This window comes from Carcharhinus amblyrhynchos, chromosome 2 (genome assembly GCF_965287045.1).
Source record: "Carcharhinus amblyrhynchos chromosome 2, sCarAmb.v2.hapA, whole genome shotgun sequence".
Classification (NCBI taxonomy): domain Eukaryota; kingdom Metazoa; phylum Chordata; class Chondrichthyes; order Carcharhiniformes; family Carcharhinidae; genus Carcharhinus; species Carcharhinus amblyrhynchos.
The window spans coordinates 129,510,382-129,531,373 of NC_137325.1; the positions used below are offsets into that span (position 1 = coordinate 129,510,382).

At 41.9% G+C, this 20,992-nt stretch overlaps 1 protein-coding gene and 1 non-coding gene across 4 annotated transcripts in view; one reads left to right on the plus strand and one right to left on the minus strand.

The window, feature by feature from the left end:
- The window catches only part of LOC145358587 (extended synaptotagmin-2-like), a 210,131-nt gene that overhangs the window by 100,133 nt on the left and 89,006 nt on the right, over positions 1–20,992 (plus strand). For all 3 annotated transcript variants that reach the window (XM_080212771.1, XM_080212779.1, XM_080212788.1), the window contains exon 7: positions 14,365–14,420. In XM_080212771.1, coding sequence (XP_080068897.1) covers positions 14,365–14,420 — 56 coding nt within the window. The remainder of the gene's footprint in view (positions 1–14,364; positions 14,421–20,992) is intronic.
- trnap-ugg (transfer RNA proline (anticodon UGG)) lies at positions 3,235–3,316 on the minus strand. The gene has a single exon. It is a non-coding gene; the product is annotated as a tRNA-Pro (tRNA).

Here is a 20,992-nt window from a genome sequence, read left to right on the forward strand (position 1 = left end):
AAATGGGTGTAATGCAATGGTGAAAATAGACCCTTTGAATTTGTTTTCACTAAGGAATACACAAATAATCTTCCACAAAAGTCTGATTCGGATGCCCCAGTTAGAGAGGAGGTAGGTGCCGAATGTCCGACAGCTCTCTGCTTGAGATCAGTGGGGTGGGTGGAGGACACAATGTCTGTGAGGGCCAGAGGGAGGCATTATCCAGCACAGGAGGGATATGGCAGGGGAGCAGTATTCTATCATTTCTTCTTTTCTGCGCATGTGCAGTTGCAGGCTTCGATCGGAGCTGCAGGATTTCGGGTGTGTTAAGCCCCACTCACAGGCTTGTGCAGCGCAGTTTGGAATTGCTGATATTCTTTCAGGCAGTGTGCATATGGGGGCACCTGAGAACTGGTCTAAAAGTCAGATCTGAAACACTCCCAGTTTCAAGTCCGCCCAGCACTTAGAATCGAAGTGGTAAAATAGGGCCCAAAGTATTTGTTCAGCTGGCCAGCCTTCTGTTTGTTTCCCATTATGAATTCACCTGATTCTAACTGTAAGGATAAATATTTCAAATTCACTCCATCTATGGGATGACAAGGTGAAGTGAATCCAGCAGACGGAAAGAAAGGTAGAGATAACAATAGATTCTCTGAGCCAAACAGTACTGACGGTTGACATGAAAATCTTTAATTTGCGGTTGGAATTGCTAGTTTTTTTTTTAGGGCTCAAAATTGTCTGGTGGCCGAATGCCACATGTTCTGCAAAATGCTTTGATTGCTGAGACGTTGGAAAATTGAGAGATTACTCTGCAGTTGCAAGTGTTGTATTGCTGGCTTTTAAACTGGATTTTTCTTAAACCAATTGGGTGTCATGGTGGGCAGATTAACTCTGGTCTTTGTGAAGATGTGATAATAAAGGAAAAATAAACTAGGCCTCTAGACTTTAGAACCAAAATGAGACAATTCTTAAAAGTTCACAACAGTTGGGCATTGGTTGTCCTGGCATTAAACTTCCATTAATCTGTTAACTAGAGAGTCAGAAAATACTTTTCAGCTACATTAGTAAATTAAGTACAGCTTTAGTGTTAATCATATTGGTGATTACAGGGTAAGTGATAGTCAAGTCAGTGCATGATAATTATATCCATTTGTTGTTGATCCATGATTGCTGAGACATGGGAAAATTGATGATGGTGGCATTATGATGCAGTGGTTAACAGTTCCAGGGACCCGGATTCGAATCCCGGCTTGGTCACTCTCTCTGCGTGGAGTCTGCATGTTCTCCCTGTGTCAGCTTGGGTTTCCTCTGGGTGCTCCAGTTTCCTCCCACAGTCCAAAGATGTGCGGATTAGATTGATTGGCCATGCTAAATTGCCCTTTAGTGTCCCGGGATATGTAGATTAGAGGGATTAGCGGGGTAAATACCGGGGTTACAGGGCCTAAGTGGGACTGTTGTTGGTGTAGACGCGATAGGTCAAATGACCTCCTTCTGCACTGTAGGGTTTCTATGATGAGTCCCAATGAGGTGTTTAATATATTTCAGATTTATTTATTTTTCTGAAGTCTTTTTGGAAAGCTGCTGACTTTGTGGCATTTGTGCTAAATCTTCGAAATTTAACTTCCTTTTTGGAAATTTGTCAGCAGAGTGATGGAGGGAAGAAAGAGAGTCTTGGGAGGACTTCTAAATTTTAGAGTTCACCATAAGGTTCTTGGCATGGAGATCCTTAGCCATGTTGAATTTGCACAGTGGCTTTCAGAGAGAAAAAGTCATGGGTGCTTTACAATTTACAGTGTATACTTTGTAACTGGAAAAAGTTTAATTAAGATCATCCATTCATTTGTACTGAGTAAAATAAGGTTTAGTTATTAGTCATAAGTAGGCTTACATTAACACTGCAATGAAGTTACTGTGAAATTCCCCTAGTGGCCACATTCCGGTGCCTGTTCGGGTACACTGAGGGAGAATTTAGCATGGCCAATGCACCTAACCAGCATGCCTCTCAGAATGTGGGAGGAAACAGGAGTACACAGACACGGGGAGAACCTGCAAGTTCCACACAGGCAGTGACCCCAAGCCGGGTGCCTGGCACTGTGAAGCAGCAGTGCTAACCATTGTGCTGCAGTGCTGTGAACTTGTGAAAGAAAATTGACTCCTGTGAAAATTTAATAGAGCTAGCTTTGAATAGCAACACTAGACTTTACCATATTCGAGGCCTGCTTAAAGCCAGGTTTGACCACATAGTCTGTTTCTCTTGGGCTAACTTTTTTTAAATTTTGATTTCAAATGAAGCTGCCTTCCTTTATTTGAACATGCAATTAATCTCCCATGTTCACTAAATATTAACTTTAATGTTGGGCAAAGGATGTATCATGGCATGTACAAGCTTTCACCTGACGAAGGTGAGAGCCATTCACCTGACGAAGGGACTAACCCAAAAGCTTGTGCGTTTACTATCAAATAAATCGGTTGGACTAAAACATGGTGTTGTCAGACTTTTTACTGTGATTATATGTATTAGCCCATTAGCCAAAACCTGTATTGCAGGTTACAGCTTGGGCTAAGAGATGAATGACACGCCAGGCTAACCACAGTGAGCCATGGATGATGAGAGCATTTTTACATGCTTTTGCATTCATCCAATTTGAAGTTTATTTATTGTTGTCACAAGTAGGCTTACTTGTCCTGCAGTGAAGTTACTGTGAAAATCCCCTAGTCACCACACACTGGTGCCTGTTCTGAGGGAGAATTTAGCATGGCCGAAGCATCTAACCAGAACGTCTTTCAGAAAATGCAGAGAAATAATACAAGATTAAGACGTGACAAAATAAAATAAATTTTGGACTATATTTGTACAGATGCTGACAAATGTAACTGGCTTCATTATATTAATACAACAAATGTGTCTTGAATCTAATATGATATGACATTTCAGTTGACGTAACATTTCATTGGTGGTATAGCAGAGAGATAAATGAGTTTCGTCTTTCTGGTTGAAAATTGCAGCTAACAACCTCACTGAATTGTTTGCCTGTCATCAAGTATGGAAGATGCCTGGCCTGCCAGTGTGATGAGCGCCAGATAAAACATTTTCTTAAAACTGATTATGAACAAAAGTACTATGGCCCCAAGTTTCCAAATTGTTTCTTATAAGGAGTGAAGAAAGGGTGGGAAATCCTTTTGTGCTGTGCGACTTGGACTCTGACCTCATTCTTGGCTGTGCGGCTGCTGGAAGCAAAGGCTTTCAATCATAATCGCTGCTAACAGGATTCGAACCTGTGCAGGGAAACCCCATTGGATTCCAAGTCCAATGCCTTAACCACTCGGCCATCGTAGCTCCACAAAATTCAAATGTCACCAGTTGCATTCTTGGCAAACTGGTTAAATCTTAAGTTTGCATTTTGTCATCATTAGTGACTTTAGTGTCACAGTTACAGATAATTGTAACATTCGAGCTATTTTAAATATTCAGTTGGTTTAAGATATTTGGGTTGAGTATCAAACAAAGCTGTATGTTATACTTGTTTGATATTTCAGCTGCTCACTAAGCTTGTTATGCTCTCCATCTTGCTGTTCTCAAAGTCCCGAAAACATCAAACACCAGTTATACACTTTAATTTTTTTTTGTTGCTAAATGAATGACTGGCTTTTTAATTTTTTACAGCCTAATCCCCTGCAGCCTGTGTCAAACATTCATCAATCTTGGAATGAATTATTTAAATCCAAATAATTTGTTCAGCTTTGTTATTCTGAGCATGAGGTAGTGTTCCCTTGTAGGTTACGACCAGTGGATTTTCCCACTGCTTCAACGGATGAATGTTCAGCAAAATAAGTCGAGGGTGATGCCATCTCATGTGACATTAGGCCAAGTCTGAATTAGATATACTGCATGTGAAGCTGGTGTTGGAGAGATGGTTGGAGGCAATGCCTTTGCGTCATAGCTGTTTGTCCTAAACGCATTCAACTCTGTTCTTAATGTCAAAATCATTTGATGGCAGATAGTTCTCCATTTGGATCTTCCAAGGTTTTTCTTCCCATGTATTAAAATCCAGCTTGCAATCCCTGAGGTTGGTTTCACTTTGTCCTTACGGTTTAAGATGTGGTGTGGTGCAGGATCCCATTCTTAGCTGGCTGTAGAGTGCAGCCTTTGGCATGGGGTGAGAGGTCACATGATACCAGGGTGGTAGAGTGGCCAGAACTGCTGCCTGACAGTGCCAGAGACACGGTTTTGATTCTCAGCTTGGTCACTGTCTGTGTGGAGTCTGCATGTTCTCCCTTTGTCTGCTTGGGTTTCCTCTGGTTACTCTGGTTTCCTCCGTCAGTCCGAAAGATGTGCTGGTTAGGTGGATTGGCCATGCTAAATTCTCCCTCAGTGTACCTGGACAGGTGCTGGAGTGTGGCGACTAGGGGATTTTCATAGTAACTTCATTGCAGAGTTAACGTAAGCCTACTTGTGACACTAATCAACAAAATAAAACTTCAAAACCAGGTTATAGTCCATTATTTAAAGTCACAAGCTTTCGGAAAGCTGCTCCTTTGTCAGGTATGGGGGAATCCTCCCTGTGAACCATAGCTGAGTAAAACTGAGTTCTGATGAGCACGCTGTCGATGCCAGCTATGCAGCACTTCGTGAGAAGCTCGATGTTGTGGAATTTGCCCTGATGTTACAAATAGATCTCAGACAGCAAAGTTAGAATGGAGTATGTGCAAGGTGGGCTGATACAAATTCTCTGTCTTCTTCAGACTTATTGCCAGGTCAAGGTGTTCTAAAAAGACTAGGGCAAAGCAATCAAAAGTTGCTGAATATACACCAGAATATGTGCCATGAGATCGTAGTCATCTGTGAACAAGAGGTTTTGACTATATTCAGAAAATGGGCAGAATAGGGCGGCACGGTAGCACAATGTTGATGGGTAATTTTCTGGATTTCTACAGAAATTAGAATAATCATAGAGGGGCCAATCAGCACCCGCTGAACGACCGAAAACACCATTCTCCCCTAATGAATGTGCAAGATCCAAAGCTCTCTTTTATACATATGTCGGGCAGCACAGTGGCAAAGTGGTTAGCACTGCTGCCTCACAGTGCCAGGGTCCCTGGTTCGATTCCCAGCTTGGGTCATTGTCTGTGTGGAGTTTGCCCATTCTCCCAGTGTCTGCGTGGCTTTCCTCCAGGTACTCCGGTTTTCTCCCACAGTCTGAAAGACGTACTGGTTAGGTGCATTGATTCAAACAGGTGTCGGAATGTGGTGATGACGGGAATTTCACAGGAACTTCATTGCAGCGTTAATGTAAGCCTACTTGTGACTAACAAAAAAATTCATATTTTATACTCCAAAAATATTGTTTTAATGCAACAAGGAAAATCCCTGGGGAACCTGTTACCGAATATTTAGCCAGATTATGAAAATTAGCAGAATATTGTGAATTTGGGTCATCCCTGAATGAAATATTGCAAGACAGATGTGTGGCGTAAACAACTTGATAATCCAAAAAAACTAATGGCAGAATTTGATCTGGACTTAAATAAAGCTATTAAAATTGTTCTATCATTGGAAAATGTAGAAGAAGAGCCTTGGGGCATCGGAAAGTAATATTCTTCAGTTAGAGAGAGGAGCCTTGAATAACAATGTCCGTTCCTCAACTGAAGACACCTCTGCAAATAAGCTATAGGAGTTTCCATCACAATACCAGAGCCCACCAGGCAGTCAAGGAAATGCAATGACATCCCCAAATATGATGGGGAGCATGTTCTGGAAGGTTGTAAATGCCATGCAACAGACTGTCAAATGGCTCAGCCAAGGCACAGTTCGAGGAGCAGACAAAACACGTGTTGTTCCAGCAGGATGCCCTGGCCAGTTCTGGCCTGTACTTTACATATGCATCCACTACCAGAGCAAGAAACAATACAACTAACTTGCATTAAATGACCAAGGTCACCCCAATAATGGTGGAACTGCTCGTAATGGAATACCCATTTAAAACTGAGATGCTTATTGGAGCTGCAGTTTCCATTATTGGGGAGCAGACATATGATCGTCTTCAAAGTCTGAATTTACAAAACACGAAAGCCAAGCTAGCCACTGGGACCCATTGAGAATCAGGGTACTACAGTGCCTTGACTACAGACAACAATTATCCCGACTGCCGCTCATCATTGTGCGGGACAAGGGCCAAGCCTAATGGAGAGAAATTGGCTCCACTGAATTGGTGACCTTCCAGCTTGGCGTGGGAGGACTGCATGAAGTCATCAGTAGACATCCTGAAGTTTCCTAGGCAGGACTTGGAGAAAATAAGAGGTCCCAAGCCAAAATTTATGTTGGCTCAGATGCTGTGCCCTAAACGGTATAGAGCAAGACCTGTTCCTTACTCTACACTAGAGAGAGTGAACATCTTGGGGCACGAATGTGCAATTTAGTATGGCCTAACATGTACATCTTTAGACTGTGGAAGGAAACGGGTGCACCTGGAGGAAACCCACACAGACACAGGGAGAACGTGCAACTCCACACAAGCATTTACCCAAGATCAGAATTGAACCTGGACCTCTGGAGCTATGAGGCAGCAGTGCTAACCGATATGCCAGCACAACATCGTGAGAAGAAAGATAATGTGATCTATGCCACTAGAACCAAAATCTCCCTCCCTTGGACTGTTTGCTCCCGTGGGATTGGCCTGGCAGGCCATTGGTGCAAGTGCATGTGGACTTTGCTGAGCCTTTTATGGGGTCCCAAGTTTTTGATTCTAATAGATGCAAAATGTTTAGAGATAGACCACAGAGGCTCTGCTACTACTTATGCCATGATTCAAGAGATACAACAAGGGTTCTGTATACACAGGATACCAGAAGTCTTGCCACCCGTCGTTGAATGGGCTGGAGAACAGGTGCTACAAACATTTAAAACTGGCAGTTTTAATATTGTGGCAATAGGAGATTAAATTTATAATATTGCCCTTAGTATGGGGTTTGACATTACAAAGAAACCTACAGATACTTTTTACATAAACTGTTCATCCAAACTTTGATCTAAAATCTAAACAGAAAATGCTGGAAACACCCAGGAAATCCGGAAGCATTTATGGGGAGAGATACTAAGTTAATGTTTCAGGTCGATACTCTGATGAAAGATGAAACATATAAAATTGGTAATAAGTGCCCATGACCTTTTGTGAGGAAACTGTGAATCAATTCTTCAAATAATTTATTTAGTTATTATCTGAAATCCATATATTACAGGGAAATTGTGTCCCAAGAGACTTTCTTTATTCGCCGGTCCTTTCATTTAAGGTTTTGAATAGCTTTTAGCATTTCCTATTGCCAGTAATCTTGTCATGATGAAGGAGCAGACTGGCTAATCGAAATAATAGATGTCCTGTAATTACCCATTTATTGCAGCAATACTCAAAGCAGTGTTTTTCTTAAACTGTAAAGGCCACTGTGTTCTACAGTATTTTCCACATGTTTTCTGCAGTATTTTCCGCACATTTTCTGCAGTATTTTCCACACATTTTCTGCAGTATTTTCTGCACATTTTCCTGGAAATATTGGTCAGAATTTTTCAGGCCCTTCTGGAAGAAACTCTGAGGTGAGGAAAGGGCACAAAGTAGCATGAGTCAGGAAGCCTTACATCTTCAGGTCCATGTCTGGATTCTTCTGACAGCAGTCAGGATGGTGGGAGGGCATCACACATGGCTGTGACTGGAAGATTATTAACAGAGTTATTTGGCCAACTGAGAGGAATTTTACCAGGGTGTTTGAAAGTTAGAATGGGAGCCATGGGACTTCAGAATTTTGCACAGTGAAAAGGAGTCAACTAGCATATGGGAGCTCTGCTGGCTCTTTCTGGCAGCCATCATGAGAGGAGCAACTTGGGAACTGGCAAACACAGCTAGGAGGTAGGGAAAAGGTGGTTGATGCTATCAAGCCAAACAGAATGTTCTGTCTATCACATAAACATGTATGTAATATGGTATATGAATTTCAATGCCAGCCTGATGCTAGGTATATATCCCAAAGATGGGCAGCGGATTGTATCGAACAGCATATCCCAGCTGCTGTTTGCAGCAGACAAAGTCCTGACCATGTCCAATCAGCCCATGCTTGTAACATATACTGGTGAGAGCTGTCTACTAAAGTAAGTTTATTTATTAGTCACAAGTAAGGCTTACATCAGCACTGCAATGAACTTACTGTGAAACTTCTCTAGTTGCCACATCCTGGTGCCAGCTCAGGCCAATGCACCTAACCAGCACGTCTTTCAGAGTTTGGAGGAAATCCACACAGACACGGGGAGAACGTGCAAACTCCACACAGTGACCCAAGCCAGGAATCGAACCTAGAGTCCCTGACGCTGTGAGGCAGCAGTGCTAATCTGAAGAAGGAATGACACTTCAAAAGCTTGTGCTACCAAATAAACCTGTTGGACTTTAACTTGGAGTTGTGAGACTTCTTACTGTGCTTACCCCAGTCCAACGCCGACATCTCTGCATCAGATTTTAAACCTGCAGCAGTGTGTAAGATTGTGCCCTCAAGCTGATTTTGGACAGGGCAACTGAGAAAAGGTTCTTTACTTTCTCCAATCATGTCTTCACACATTGGCCCAGACTTTATGGTCAGTGGTGATACACAGGTGCTCTCTGCAGCCTTCAAATCAAGCCATCCACAAATATCTCGCAATCTGTGTGTGTGTCTGTTTTCCCCCTTTCCCATGGCAGTTTAAATCTGGTGTCACGTCAAGAGGTTGCCTTGCTGTGCAGCAGCAGTGATGTTGGGAAGCAGGTAGACGGCTAATATGTTTAAGTATAACGTAAACTAGGAAGTTAAACATTTCATGTCCTTCCACCATATATGGATTGGTTGGGCTGAATGGCGTGCTTCTATGCCACATATCCTCTGTAATAATATCATTCATTTTTAATTTAAAATTTCAGATAACAAAACAAATGATTATGACTAGATTAAGAAAGAAAACATGAGGATGTTTTTCATTATGGAGAAATTTGATATCCCACAAATACAAAATTAATTTTTCAGGACCAGTGAGGGTACTTGGCAGTGATTATGAAGTTAGTTTATCATTTGAAGAACTGAGCTACGCTACATCCCACGATATGAATATTTTCAAGGTTTTTTTGCAGCTGGAATTACAGTGTCGGTATGGACATTTTTGTGAATTCCATTGATTGCAGTCAGCGGATGTTTCAATAACATGCCCTCTGAGGAAGCATAATCACTGATAACTTCTGGATTTCCTAATTATCCAGGCAAATGCAGACTCCAGACGTTGCTGACTGTTTTAGTGGAGTAACGATAGCAAATACTGATAATTTTATCACTGTTACCACACACATCTGGGCCCTTGTCACAATTATAGACATGCCTTTGATAGCCCATAAATCAGACGTCTCTTTAAAGGGTGTTTGCTGGCAACTTTAAAACTCCTAATGAAGTTACTACAGAATTTGAGCTGTATTTCATTTTACTCATGAATATGTTTCTTATTTAAATAATTCCTTATAAACCGCAGTCAATCTGACCAGTCCTTACCATTTTCATTTCAGTGCACTCACATAAAAGTAAGAAGTCTCACAAGACCAAGTTGAAGTCCAATAGGTTTATTTGGAATCGCAAGCTTTCGGAGCACTGATCCTTCATCAGGTGATAAGCTAGCGTTGTGAGACTTCTTATTGTGCTTATTCCAATCCAACTCCAGCATCTCCACATCATGTAAAAGAGAATTGTGTAATGGAATGCTGATCATATTTTATCCTGTAAAGATGTCGATTCCTGCAATGGATAGGGCAACCAATTTTTGATTTTATTTATTGTCACATCTATTAGTATACAATGAAAAGTATTGTTTCTTGTGCGCTGTACAGACAAAGCACACCATACATAGAGAAAGAAAGGAGAGAGCGCAGAATGTAGTATTACAGTCATAGCTGGGTGGAGAGAAAGATCAACATAATGTGAGGTAGATCCATTCAAAAGTCTGCTGGTAGCAGAGAAGAAACTGTTCTTGAGTTGGTTGGTACTTCTAGCTCAGACTTTTGTATTCTTTTCCTGACGGAAGAAGGTAGAAGAGAGTATGTCGGGGTGCATGGAGTCCTTTATTATGCTAGCTGCTTTTCTAAAGCAGTGGGAAGTGTAGTCAGAGTCAATGGATGGGAAGCTAGTTTGTGTGATGGACTGGGCTTCATTCATGACCCTTTTGTAGTTTATTTTGTCAACAGATAGCACTAAGAACAACCTCTGGGATTTTGCTTCTGCCATGATTTTTTTTATTCATTCATGGGATGTGGGTGTCGCTGGCTGGGCTGGCATTTATTACCCATTCTTTGGAACATTTAAGAGTCAACCACATTGCTGTGAATTTGGGTCACATGTAGGCCAGACCAGGTAAGGATGACAGATTTCCTTCCCTAAAGGACATTAGTGAATCAGGTGTGTTGCTTATTCACTTAACAGCTCAAAGCTTGTGTTTTCAGTTGGCCCAAAAGATTTTTTGGAATTTGTGAAAATTTCTGATGCTTGCATTTGTGGCCTACACTTTGGAATATGCACATTTTATCTTTATTAGAGATTCATTGCCTGACAGCAGATCCAATATCTTTGAGGCCCCTTAAAAGTGATCAGCCCAATATGCATATAGTTGAAAGTTGTACACATACTTTTGAATGAGTTTCTTTATTTGCTTTTGGAATAGCAATTAATACCTGTTGCTTGTAATCGTGGTGCGTTACTTCACTGCGCCACCGAGCTCACTTCATGCTGCGTGATGTCGTGACGAGACCATCTCAGTTTGTAGACTCACTCCAATTTATTTTGTTTCTCCTACTGCTTCCAATTTTCAAATGGCAAAGGGGAGTTGAGGAGAAATGAGGAAATGATTTCAACCAGAGAGTGGGGCGGGGGTGTGGGTGTAAGAGGCAGAAAGCTTCTGAAACACACAGCCTATGTCTACCAATTAGAAGTACCATGATCTACTGCCAAGGGCTGAAAAATGAATGCCGGCAGACATCTGATGGGCTGCTGAATGGCTGCTTCCTTGTGTTATTATCTATAAATCTAGAGCCAATGTCCTCACTTCATCCAGTGAAATCCTCAGAAGGACCATGTAAATTAAATAGGATAGGCAAATAATTCTGCAAATGACATATAAGCTGAGAATGCAGAATCTTGTCCATTTGAACATTGGCTCATTTGGTCTTAGAAGATTCACAAGTCTTTGTAGTGTCTCCTTTGGATTTGAAATCGACCTCAGAGTTGTAAGAATATACCACATTTAACAAATGTGCCAGATCCTACATATGAAAACTATTAATCAAAGCACCAAACTCTTTCTTCATGATTTTCCTTTCTCCTCATTAATGTTCGTCTTCTTAAGAGCTCTTCATAATATTTCAATGTAATTCATTGTCACTAGCAATATTGCGAGGATATGATTAAGTTTACTTATAAAGTTTATTTATTAGTCACAAGTAAGGCTGTCATTAACACTGCAATGAAGTTACTGTGAAATTCCCCTAGTCGTCATAGTCCGGTGCCTGGTCAGGTCAACGCACTTAACCAGCATGTCTTTCGAACTGTGGGAGGAAACCGGAGCACCCGGAGGAAACCCATGCAGACATAAGGAGAACGTGCAAACTCCACACAGACAGTGACCCAAGCCAGGAATTGAACCCGGGTCCCTGGCTCTGTGAGGCAACAATGCTAACCACTGTGCTACCGTGCAGCCCTAATGTTCCACCCCATTATGTGCTATGCAAGAATGCAATTTTTTTAATGATAGTTTCCTTATCGTTTTTAGCATCACTGTGTCATTGGGAGATATGCAAGTGCTGGTATTAGGCTAACTGTCCCTCTCTGTGTGGAGTGATTGTTTTCAAATGATTAGATGAGATTGGAAACTCGAGGCTTTGTGTGTACTAATCTATATCTCTCTGCTTTATTAAAAGTTAAAATTTATTTATAAGTTACAACTAGGCTTACATTAACACTGCAATGAAGCTACTGTGAAAATTCCCTAGTCGCCATATTCCAGCACCTGTTTGGGTACACTGAGGGAGAATTTAGCATGGCCAGTGCACCTTAACCAGTGCATCTTTGGACTGTAGGAGGAGACTGGAACACCCGGAGGAAATCCACCCTGCCACAGGGAGAATATGCAAACTCCACATGAACAGTGACCCAAGCCGGGAATCAAACCTGGGTCCCTGACACTGTGAGGCAGCAGTGCTAACCACTGTGCCACCATGACACCCGTACTGTATACAAACTCAAAACCCTAGTGTACTGTGCCATTTTGATGCTCCTGCACTCGTTACGCTTTCAGAACTGCGCTTCATTCAATTACCATGGGTATGTGTGAAAGGTAGAAACATTGAGATGCATTTGTCATGGGGAAAACAACAGGTTTGAATCAATTATTTCACATATTTTAAATGGACATTGTGTGGAAGATCTGATTAGTTTTGTGATGCGCTAAATATTCGGAGAGCAATTTGTTGCAGGCTTCAATGATTTTTATTCTGGGTTTTTGCTGCAGTAGAGACTGTCAGAGATAAATCCACAGTTATAACATGAAAAGATTTGTCTCATAAATAATCCAACATGAATTGCGTCCTGCAGTAGTATGAGACTGTGTTACTCTTCCTTCAGTTCTCCTGCAAGAAGGAAAAGCAGGATGTGTTTGTAAATGTCAGCTGGTCACTGATTCGGGAGCCTCGTGCATCTGGCGCGATCGGTGCGGTGTGATTCACAATGGGGGCATTCTTTTCTGTTTTAATGTTGTTGAATCCACCTCAGTAGAGCTGCCAGTGGGAAGTGCACCGATTTTCCTGTCGGAGGCAGCACTTAGATTTCATTCGGGAGAATTGCGACCATTACTAATCCTCAGGAAGCTGTGATTGGTTTAAGCACAGTAAAATAATTTCACATTGTGATACAGGAGCAATACCAAGCCTTTTGTATTTAGATGGAAAATACATGAAATCCTAGCAGCTATCCTCTCATTGCTGGTTAGGTCTGCTCTGCAAGATTGTGAAGAATGCCATAGAACCATAGAACATAATAGCACAGAAACAGGCCTTTTGGCCCTTCTTGGCTGTGCCGAACCATTTTTCTGCCTCGTCCCACTGACCTGCACCTGGACCACATCCCTCCACACCCCTCTCATCCATGTACCTGTCCAAGTATTTCTTAAGTGATAAAAGTGAGCCCGCATTTATCACTTCACCTGGCAGCCCATTCTACACTCCCACCACTGTCTTTGTGAAGAAACCCCCTCCCCCAATATTCCTTTAAACTTTTCCCCTACACCAGCGAAAATTACATCAGCAACAAAGACCTGGTTGTGGGACGAACTTAACCCATGTGGGATTATTTTACCCCTTTATTTTACCAGCGTCACACTTAAACAATCTGGTCTTCATATTAATATAAATTCCTCAAGAAAAAAACTTGTAAGAGTTAAAATTTATTGAAGATCTTCAATTCCTGTGTTTAAAAACATTTGAAATGGAGTTTTAAAATGTAACCCTTGAAGTGTTTTTGGAAATGTTACTTCAATAGCCTTCAGTCTTGTTTAAACTATATTTTAGCAAGTCAACTTTTATTTTCCAGCAATGAACTGTTTCACTTGATAAACTTGTGGTGATAACATCATAGTTGGTAATCTTATGTATACACGCAGTATGATGATTAAAACATTCAAAATAGTAAAGCCAGACTCGTACATTCTATGCTTTTATGGCACAACACGTGTAGTTTTTAATCTTTTTGGATTTGGTTGATGATTATAAATAGCTCAGGTCTGACAGGGTGGCACGGTAGCACAGTGGTTAGCACTGCTGCTTCACAGCTCCAGGGTCCTGGGTTTGATTCCTGGCTCGGGTCACTGTCTGTGTGGAGTTTGCACATTCTCCTCATGTCTGCATGGGTTTCCTCCAGGTACTCCGGTTTCCTCCCACAGTCCAAAGATGTGCGGGTTAGGTTGATTGGTCATGCTAAGAAATTGCCCCTTTGTATCCAGGGATGTGTAGGTTAGAGGGATTAGTGGGTATACTATGTAGGGATATGGGAGTAGGGCCTGGGTGGGATTGTGTTTGGTACAGACTCGATGGGCCGAAGGGTCTCTTTCTGCACTGTAGGGTTCTACGATATGGAATATTTCTGCAAAATTAAAGTTTTATATTCTTGGGAGAACATTAATCTCTCAACTTTTCAAATAAGCATGTTAAGAACAAAGGCAGGAATTCCTTGCTTGCCGTGATACACAGTTAACTACTGGCATTCAATGTTTTTATTTTCAATCAACTTCACAACCCTTTGCTGCTTTTTGAAAGTTATGTGCTGAGAATAATTCTCCCTGTTTTTAATCACCAGATACTTGAAATTAACTGGACAGGGCTGACAAATCTTCTGGACGTCCCTGGACTGGAGTAAGTGCAGAATCCTTTGAGATGTTTCTGTAGGGGTCATCAGTCCCTTGTTTGGCATTTTACACACTTGAGACTGGAAAAAGATTTAGTTTTAAAGTTAGATTTTGCACTGGATTATGAAGGTGCAAGTACTGGAAAATGTGATGTTAAGAACATAAGAACATAAGAAATAGGAGCAGGAGTAGGCCATCTAGCCCTTCGAGCCTGCCCCGCCATTCAATAAGATCATGGCTGATCTGTCGTGGCTCAGTTCCACATTCCCGCCCTCTCCCCATAACCCTTAATCGCCTCGCTTATCAAAAACAAAAACATGCTGTGGCAATAAAATCCCAGCCAGTGTTTCAGAGCGATTGGTTGATTCACAATGCTACTGATGTCTGAGTGTGAGTGTGAGAACGAATAGCAATAGGCCTGAGAGTTTAAGGTTGCCCCAAAAGAATTCTGGATATTTGTCAATGAAAACTTACATCTAAGCTGAAACAATTTCCTCTCGGTGTTTATATAAGATGTGATACTTTTCCAACGAACTTCCTAAACTAATGTCAGGAAATGCTGGAAGACTCAGTAGGATGGCACGGTTGCACAGTGGTTAGCACTGCTGCTTCACAGCTCCAGAGACCTGGGTTCGATTCCCAGCTTAGGTCATTGTTTGTGTGGAGCTTGCACATTCTCCCCACGTCTGTGTGGATTTCCTCCGGGTGCTCCGGTTTCTTCCCACAGTCCAAAGGTGCGCGGGTTAAGTTGATTGGCCATGCTCAAAACAAAAATTGCTCCTTTAGTGTCCTGAGATGTGTATGTTAGAGAGATTAGCGGGTAAATGTGTAGGGATATGGAGGTAGGGCCTGGGTGGGATTGTGGTCGATGCAGACTCGATGGGGGGCCAGATGGCCTCTTTCTGCACTGTAGGGTTTCTGTGATCCTATGAGGTCTGATAGCATCTGTGGAGAGGTTACAAAGTTAATGGCTGGTTGTTCTCACCAGCAGGATCTTCTGGTCCTGCTGCTGGGCAACCCCGTTGACATTGGTGAGATCAGAAGATCCCATCTCCAGCCAGTGGCAGTCTGCTGCTGCAAAGCATGTTGCAGGGGGCATAGAATATCCCTCCCAAAGTTTTGAGTCTGTATGACTCTTCAGAACTAAAGAGAGGGAGAAATGTAAGGGGTTTCACACTGTTTAAGATGGGGTAGAACAAAATAGGTCAAGGACAGGTGGGAAATAGGAGAGATTTGACAAAGATATTATGGGCACAAGACATAACGTACAATCCCTCATGCGCATTCTATTTAGTGCATCTATGCTATTCAACACAACTACCTTCTGACCACTCTTGAGTAATTATGTTTCTTATGTTAGTGACTACCTTGTACTTAATACCCAAGCTTTGAGTTCCCAGTGAGTGGAAATATGTTGCTACATCATCACCAGGTCAAACCCTTGCAGGGCTGTGGGAGTGCATTTTCCACACGGTGTACAATGTTACAGGAAGTTGACTTATCATCACCTTCTTGAGGGCAACTCGAGATGAGTAACGAATTCCAATCTTGCTTGTGACACTCCTATCTTGAGAATTTCTAAATTAAGGAAAAGTAGAAAGTATATTATAATAATGGCAGTTGATTGGAGAGCAGGCTGTTGAGTTGCAGGCTGCAGTTTAAACATCGTTGGTTGTTAAGAGTCTGTGTTTTGCTTTAATCCACTAGTTTTCCTGTAACACATGGTTTACCAAGCCAAAAGCTACTCCCACAGTGCTACTCTGTATCAGTAAACAATCAGTTTTGCCATGAGCTGCAGTTTAAAATTGTTCCATTTATGGAAAAGTCCTTTGGGATATTAGTAAAAAATAGGACTGTTCACGCTATCCATGTTAAGAGGGCTGGGTGTTAACAGATTAGTGTTTGTGCAAAATGCAGGTGCATTAAAAATCTATTTAATTTCTGAGAAGCATAGCATTATTTGTGCATTGAGAATATATTAGGTTAATTACAGATAGAGTTGCCCCAAAGTGTTTAATGCCAAATATAATTATCAGGTAATGTGGGATTGCTATGCTTGCTGTTTTAGGATGTAGCGCAACTAAATGTGCATTGCGCAGCCAAGAATGTATTACGCTTTAATGTACAAAAAAGTGTTTATTCAATCCAGTACAATGAACGAGATGCAAAATAAATTTGCATATCCTGCAGCTTGCCTGTTTGATTTCTGTTTTTCAACTATAGTAGTAGCACAGTTTCAAAAGGAAAATATTTAGGTCTAATCAATATTGAATATTATCAAGACAATAGCCATGTCAGTAATAATATTTTAAAATAGTTCCCAAGTGGTATAACAAGGCAGTAAAACTCATAGATTACCAAATGCCCTGAATTTTTCCATGGCAGGAACTCTATCTGGAGAGTCAGCAGGGAACATATCCCTACAGACTTCAACAGTCTTTCTGTCATTTACGCTCAAATGAGCGTTGATTGCCAACAGGCAGGACTTCCGTACTTTGAAGGAAGTCCCACCTTGGAGAACTGCTCGCCATTCAGATTAGCCGAGATCTCCCCAACCCCATCCAGGCACGTTGCTGTAGTAGCCAATAGAGACATGGCGATGGCATGAAGTGCAGGGAGCCAGTTTGAAAGTAAGTGGCAGGGATCCTACAAAGAGGAGAGTAGAGGATGCCTGGAAGAGTTGTGAAGGGGAACAATTCAGTTAACAGGGGATAGTAAGTGGGGGTAGGAGGTGTGGAAGGTCCAGAGCTATCCTGTCTATGAGGGGAGATCACGTTAGTCAGATGGTGGGCTTCTGATGTTGGAGCGACCCTGCACACTTGGGAGGCACAGTGGTATTATCACTAGACTATTAATCCAGAAACTCAGGCTTCTGATGTTGGAGCGACCCTGCACACTTGGGAGGCACAGTGGTATTGTCACTAGACTATTAATCCAGAAACTCAGCTAATACTCTGGGGACCCCGGTTCGAATCCCGCAACAGCAGTTGGTGGGGAATTTGGATTCAATAAAAATAACTTGGAAATAAGAATCTACTGATGACCATTAAATCATTGTGGGTTGTTGGAAAATCCATTTGGTTCACTAATGTCCTTTAGGGAATGAAATCTACCATCTTTACCTGGCCTGGACTACGTGTGACTCCAGAGCTACAACAATGTGGTTCGCTCTCAACTGCCCTCCAAGGGCAAGTAGGGATGGGCAATAAATGCTGGCCAGCCAGTGACGCCCATGTCCCACGAATGAATACAATAAAACATCACCTTCATTCTCTGCCCGTTGAAGTGGTGGAGGCTGCCTCGCTAAATATTTTTAAGAAGCAGGTTGATGGGTTCTTGATAAGAGAGGGGATTAAGGGTTATGGGGAGAGGGCGGGAAAGTGGAACTGAGCCACGACAGATCAGCCATGATCTTATTGAATGGCGGGGCAGGCTCGAAGGGCTAGATGGCCTACTCCTGCTCCTATTTCTTATGTTCTTATGTTCTTATGTTCTTATCTGAACTTTATTTACTCCCGTGCTGAGGTTTCCCACACCCTCCAGCCTGAAAATCAAGGCTGGCTGGGATATGGCCCTTACGTGTCCCAGTGCATTCTCCCCACCCTGACTGTAAAATCGCCTGTGGAGTGGGATCGGCAGGATCCCAGAGAAGTTCCAGTCCATGAGTCTAAAATTTCAGGCTCCTGTCTCTGCATGCTTGTTACAATAAGAAAACACTTGACGTAAACTACTTCCTCTATACTCAATCGTGCAGAGAATTAGATGACTTAGTTGGCAGTAAGTGTGCTGACTCCTAATGCACTGCAGTTTAAAAAAAAAAGCTTCTATAGAGAACTCCGTTCTGGCACATCAAGTCATTAACTATTTTTGTGCGTTCCTCCATAAAATTGTTTCTGCTTGCTTACCTTAGGAACAGTAATTGGGTGGGGCTTTGACAACAAAGGAGTGTCTTGGTTACTCACATTGTTTCCCTGTACTTAACTATTGCCAATCTGGGCAGATTTAGAATGTATTTCTCATGTCTTTTTTTTCCCTCTTACTCGTTTTGAATTTCTTCACACACATTCAGAGTTGCGCTGTGTCATGTTAGAGACATATTGGGCTAGATTGGGGTGACACAGTGGCACAGTGGTTAGCACTGCTGCCTCACAGTGCCAGGGATCTGGGTTCAATTCCTGGCTTGGGTCACTGTCTGTGCGGAGTCTGCACGTGCTCCCCATGTCTGCGTGGGTTTCCTCCGGGTGCTCCGGTTTCCTCCCACAGCCTGAAAGACATGCTGGTTAGGTGCATTGGCCTTGTTAAATTCTCTGTCAGTGTACTCGAACAGGTGCGGAGTGTGGTGACTAGGAGATTTTCGCAGTAACTTCGTTGCAGTGTTAATGTAAGCCTACTTGCGTCTAATGAATAAAAGTTTATTTTAGATTTTCCAATCCTCTTAGAAATGGGAATCAGCTTTCAAAATTGGAACTTTTATTTGCAAGCAATTTTCCCATGCCTTTCAAAAGCCATGGCATTTTTGTATTATTGCCTTTACACGGTTTAAGTGAAAAACACCCACACACCTCTTAAGGACCTCCAATGCGAGGATTAGAAGAAAATTGTACTTCCTCTTGTACACTTTTTCATGTGTTGGTGAAGATTTTGGAAGAACAAAAATAAGACGCTCCCTTGAAGAGTATCTAATTGTTGGGGGATTTCTGCTGAGGGGTCAGGATCTTTCTTGCAAGCAAGTTAAAATATGTTAACCCCTAAAAATATTTGGTGCTGTATTGTAATGTGTTTTTCAGGCAATGATTGCTCATGGGGTTCTGTTTTGCAAAGGTAAATTAACCAGCATCGTGTAAGTGTTGACATATATTACAGCATTTTTGCCAAACGGAGAAAGTGCAATAATGCATTCAATACTGTTTTAAAAAAAACTGCTGGGAAACTCACCTGTCATGTTTTGGACTGAGATCTAAATGTCAAGTTATCTTTTGCTTTGCAAAAAATATTGCTGTTGTGTTAAATGTTTCAAAAAATTGAACTACCTGTTCTGTCCTGTTAATTGACAGGCAATCTGCTTTGAAATGTAAATGAAACACCATCTGTGTTCAGTGTCTGGAACTGTGATTGTCTGTGGCTATTATGAATGCTAATTTCCCAAAATCTAAGAATGGCCTGAGCTTAGCAAGTGGCCTGTTGACACAGCTGCTAGGGAATAATTGACAGTTTTAAGAGATTGTAATAACATAATCTGCCTTTGATATGGTTCCTGAGTACATGGCTGTTTGGTTACATTTAAGGACTTAAACTTTTTCTATGGGAGTATAGTTTTTGCAGTATCAATGACAGATTTTTTGACTTGGGGTTTTGTTTAGATCGTCATGTTTCTTTTTTTTTAAACATCCGCATTGCATTGCTATTGAATAATTCCCAAGGGCTGTACATAATGGATATTGGGTGAGCGGGTTTGGAGGATAAATGGGGGCATGGGATGACATTGTTCAACTGGAGTTACACAGAGGTCATAGAGGGTATGGAGGGTGGGTGGATGGGACATTTGGGGAGTCGTTTAAATAATGTTGGGAACTGGTCTTCTGTCTCCAAGGACCAAGGCGGGCCTTCAAACCAGCCTGCCTTCACATCAGCCTGCCTTCACATCCTGAGTGAGAAAAATAAAAATGGCAAGCAAAGTCAGTCACGAGTTATTGTATGTTTTGGAGGTTGGGAAAGGGCCCAACTGTCATTTTGCATATCCAAAATGAAAACTCAGCCCACGATGTACATTTTATTAATGGTGCAGCTTGCTTTAGTATTCCTTAGTCCTCAAGGTGACCCCCAACCAAAGTAAACTTTCAGCTTTGTGTAAAAAAAAACCTGCCTTACCCAAGTCACTGCATGTTTCCTTCAGTTAATTTTTTTTTAGTTAGTTAATCAGACACACAGTTTATACACTAGTTACATTATCAGAAATGGAAAAATACTGTGTCTGTGTTTAGTTGTACAAATGTATTGGAAGAGCTTCACACAGAAAGACACAGCTCCTTCAAAACCTTCTCCTTTGGTAGAAGTAAGTTGTGTATTATGTAGGAAGTGAGAAATTATATTATCTGTTGTGAATCATTGTTGGACAAATTGGCTGTTTCTCCTTTGATTTGACGTCCTGGAGTTGGTGATTTTAGTCACAGCATAAAATTAGTCTCCTTAACAAGCACAAAGATAGCATAGTAATCCCAAACGCGCTTCAGACTCACGTTACAGATAGTGATGGACTCCTCTTTTTGGTGGGTTTGAAAGCCACGTGGCACGCAAAATCCAGTGGGTGCAGTGCCCACCTCTCTGCCCCTGCTTGCACTGTCATAAGAACATAAGAAATAGGAGCAGGAGTAGGCCATCTAGCCCTTCGAGCCTGCCCCGCCATTCAATAAGATCATGGCTGATCTGTCGCTGCTCAGTTCCACTTTCCCGCCCTCTCCCCATAACCCTTAATCCCCTCTCTTACCAAAAACCCATCAACCCGCTTCTTAAAAATATTTAGCGAGGCAGCCTCCACCACTTCAATGGGCAGAGAATTCCAGAGATTCACCACCCTTTGAG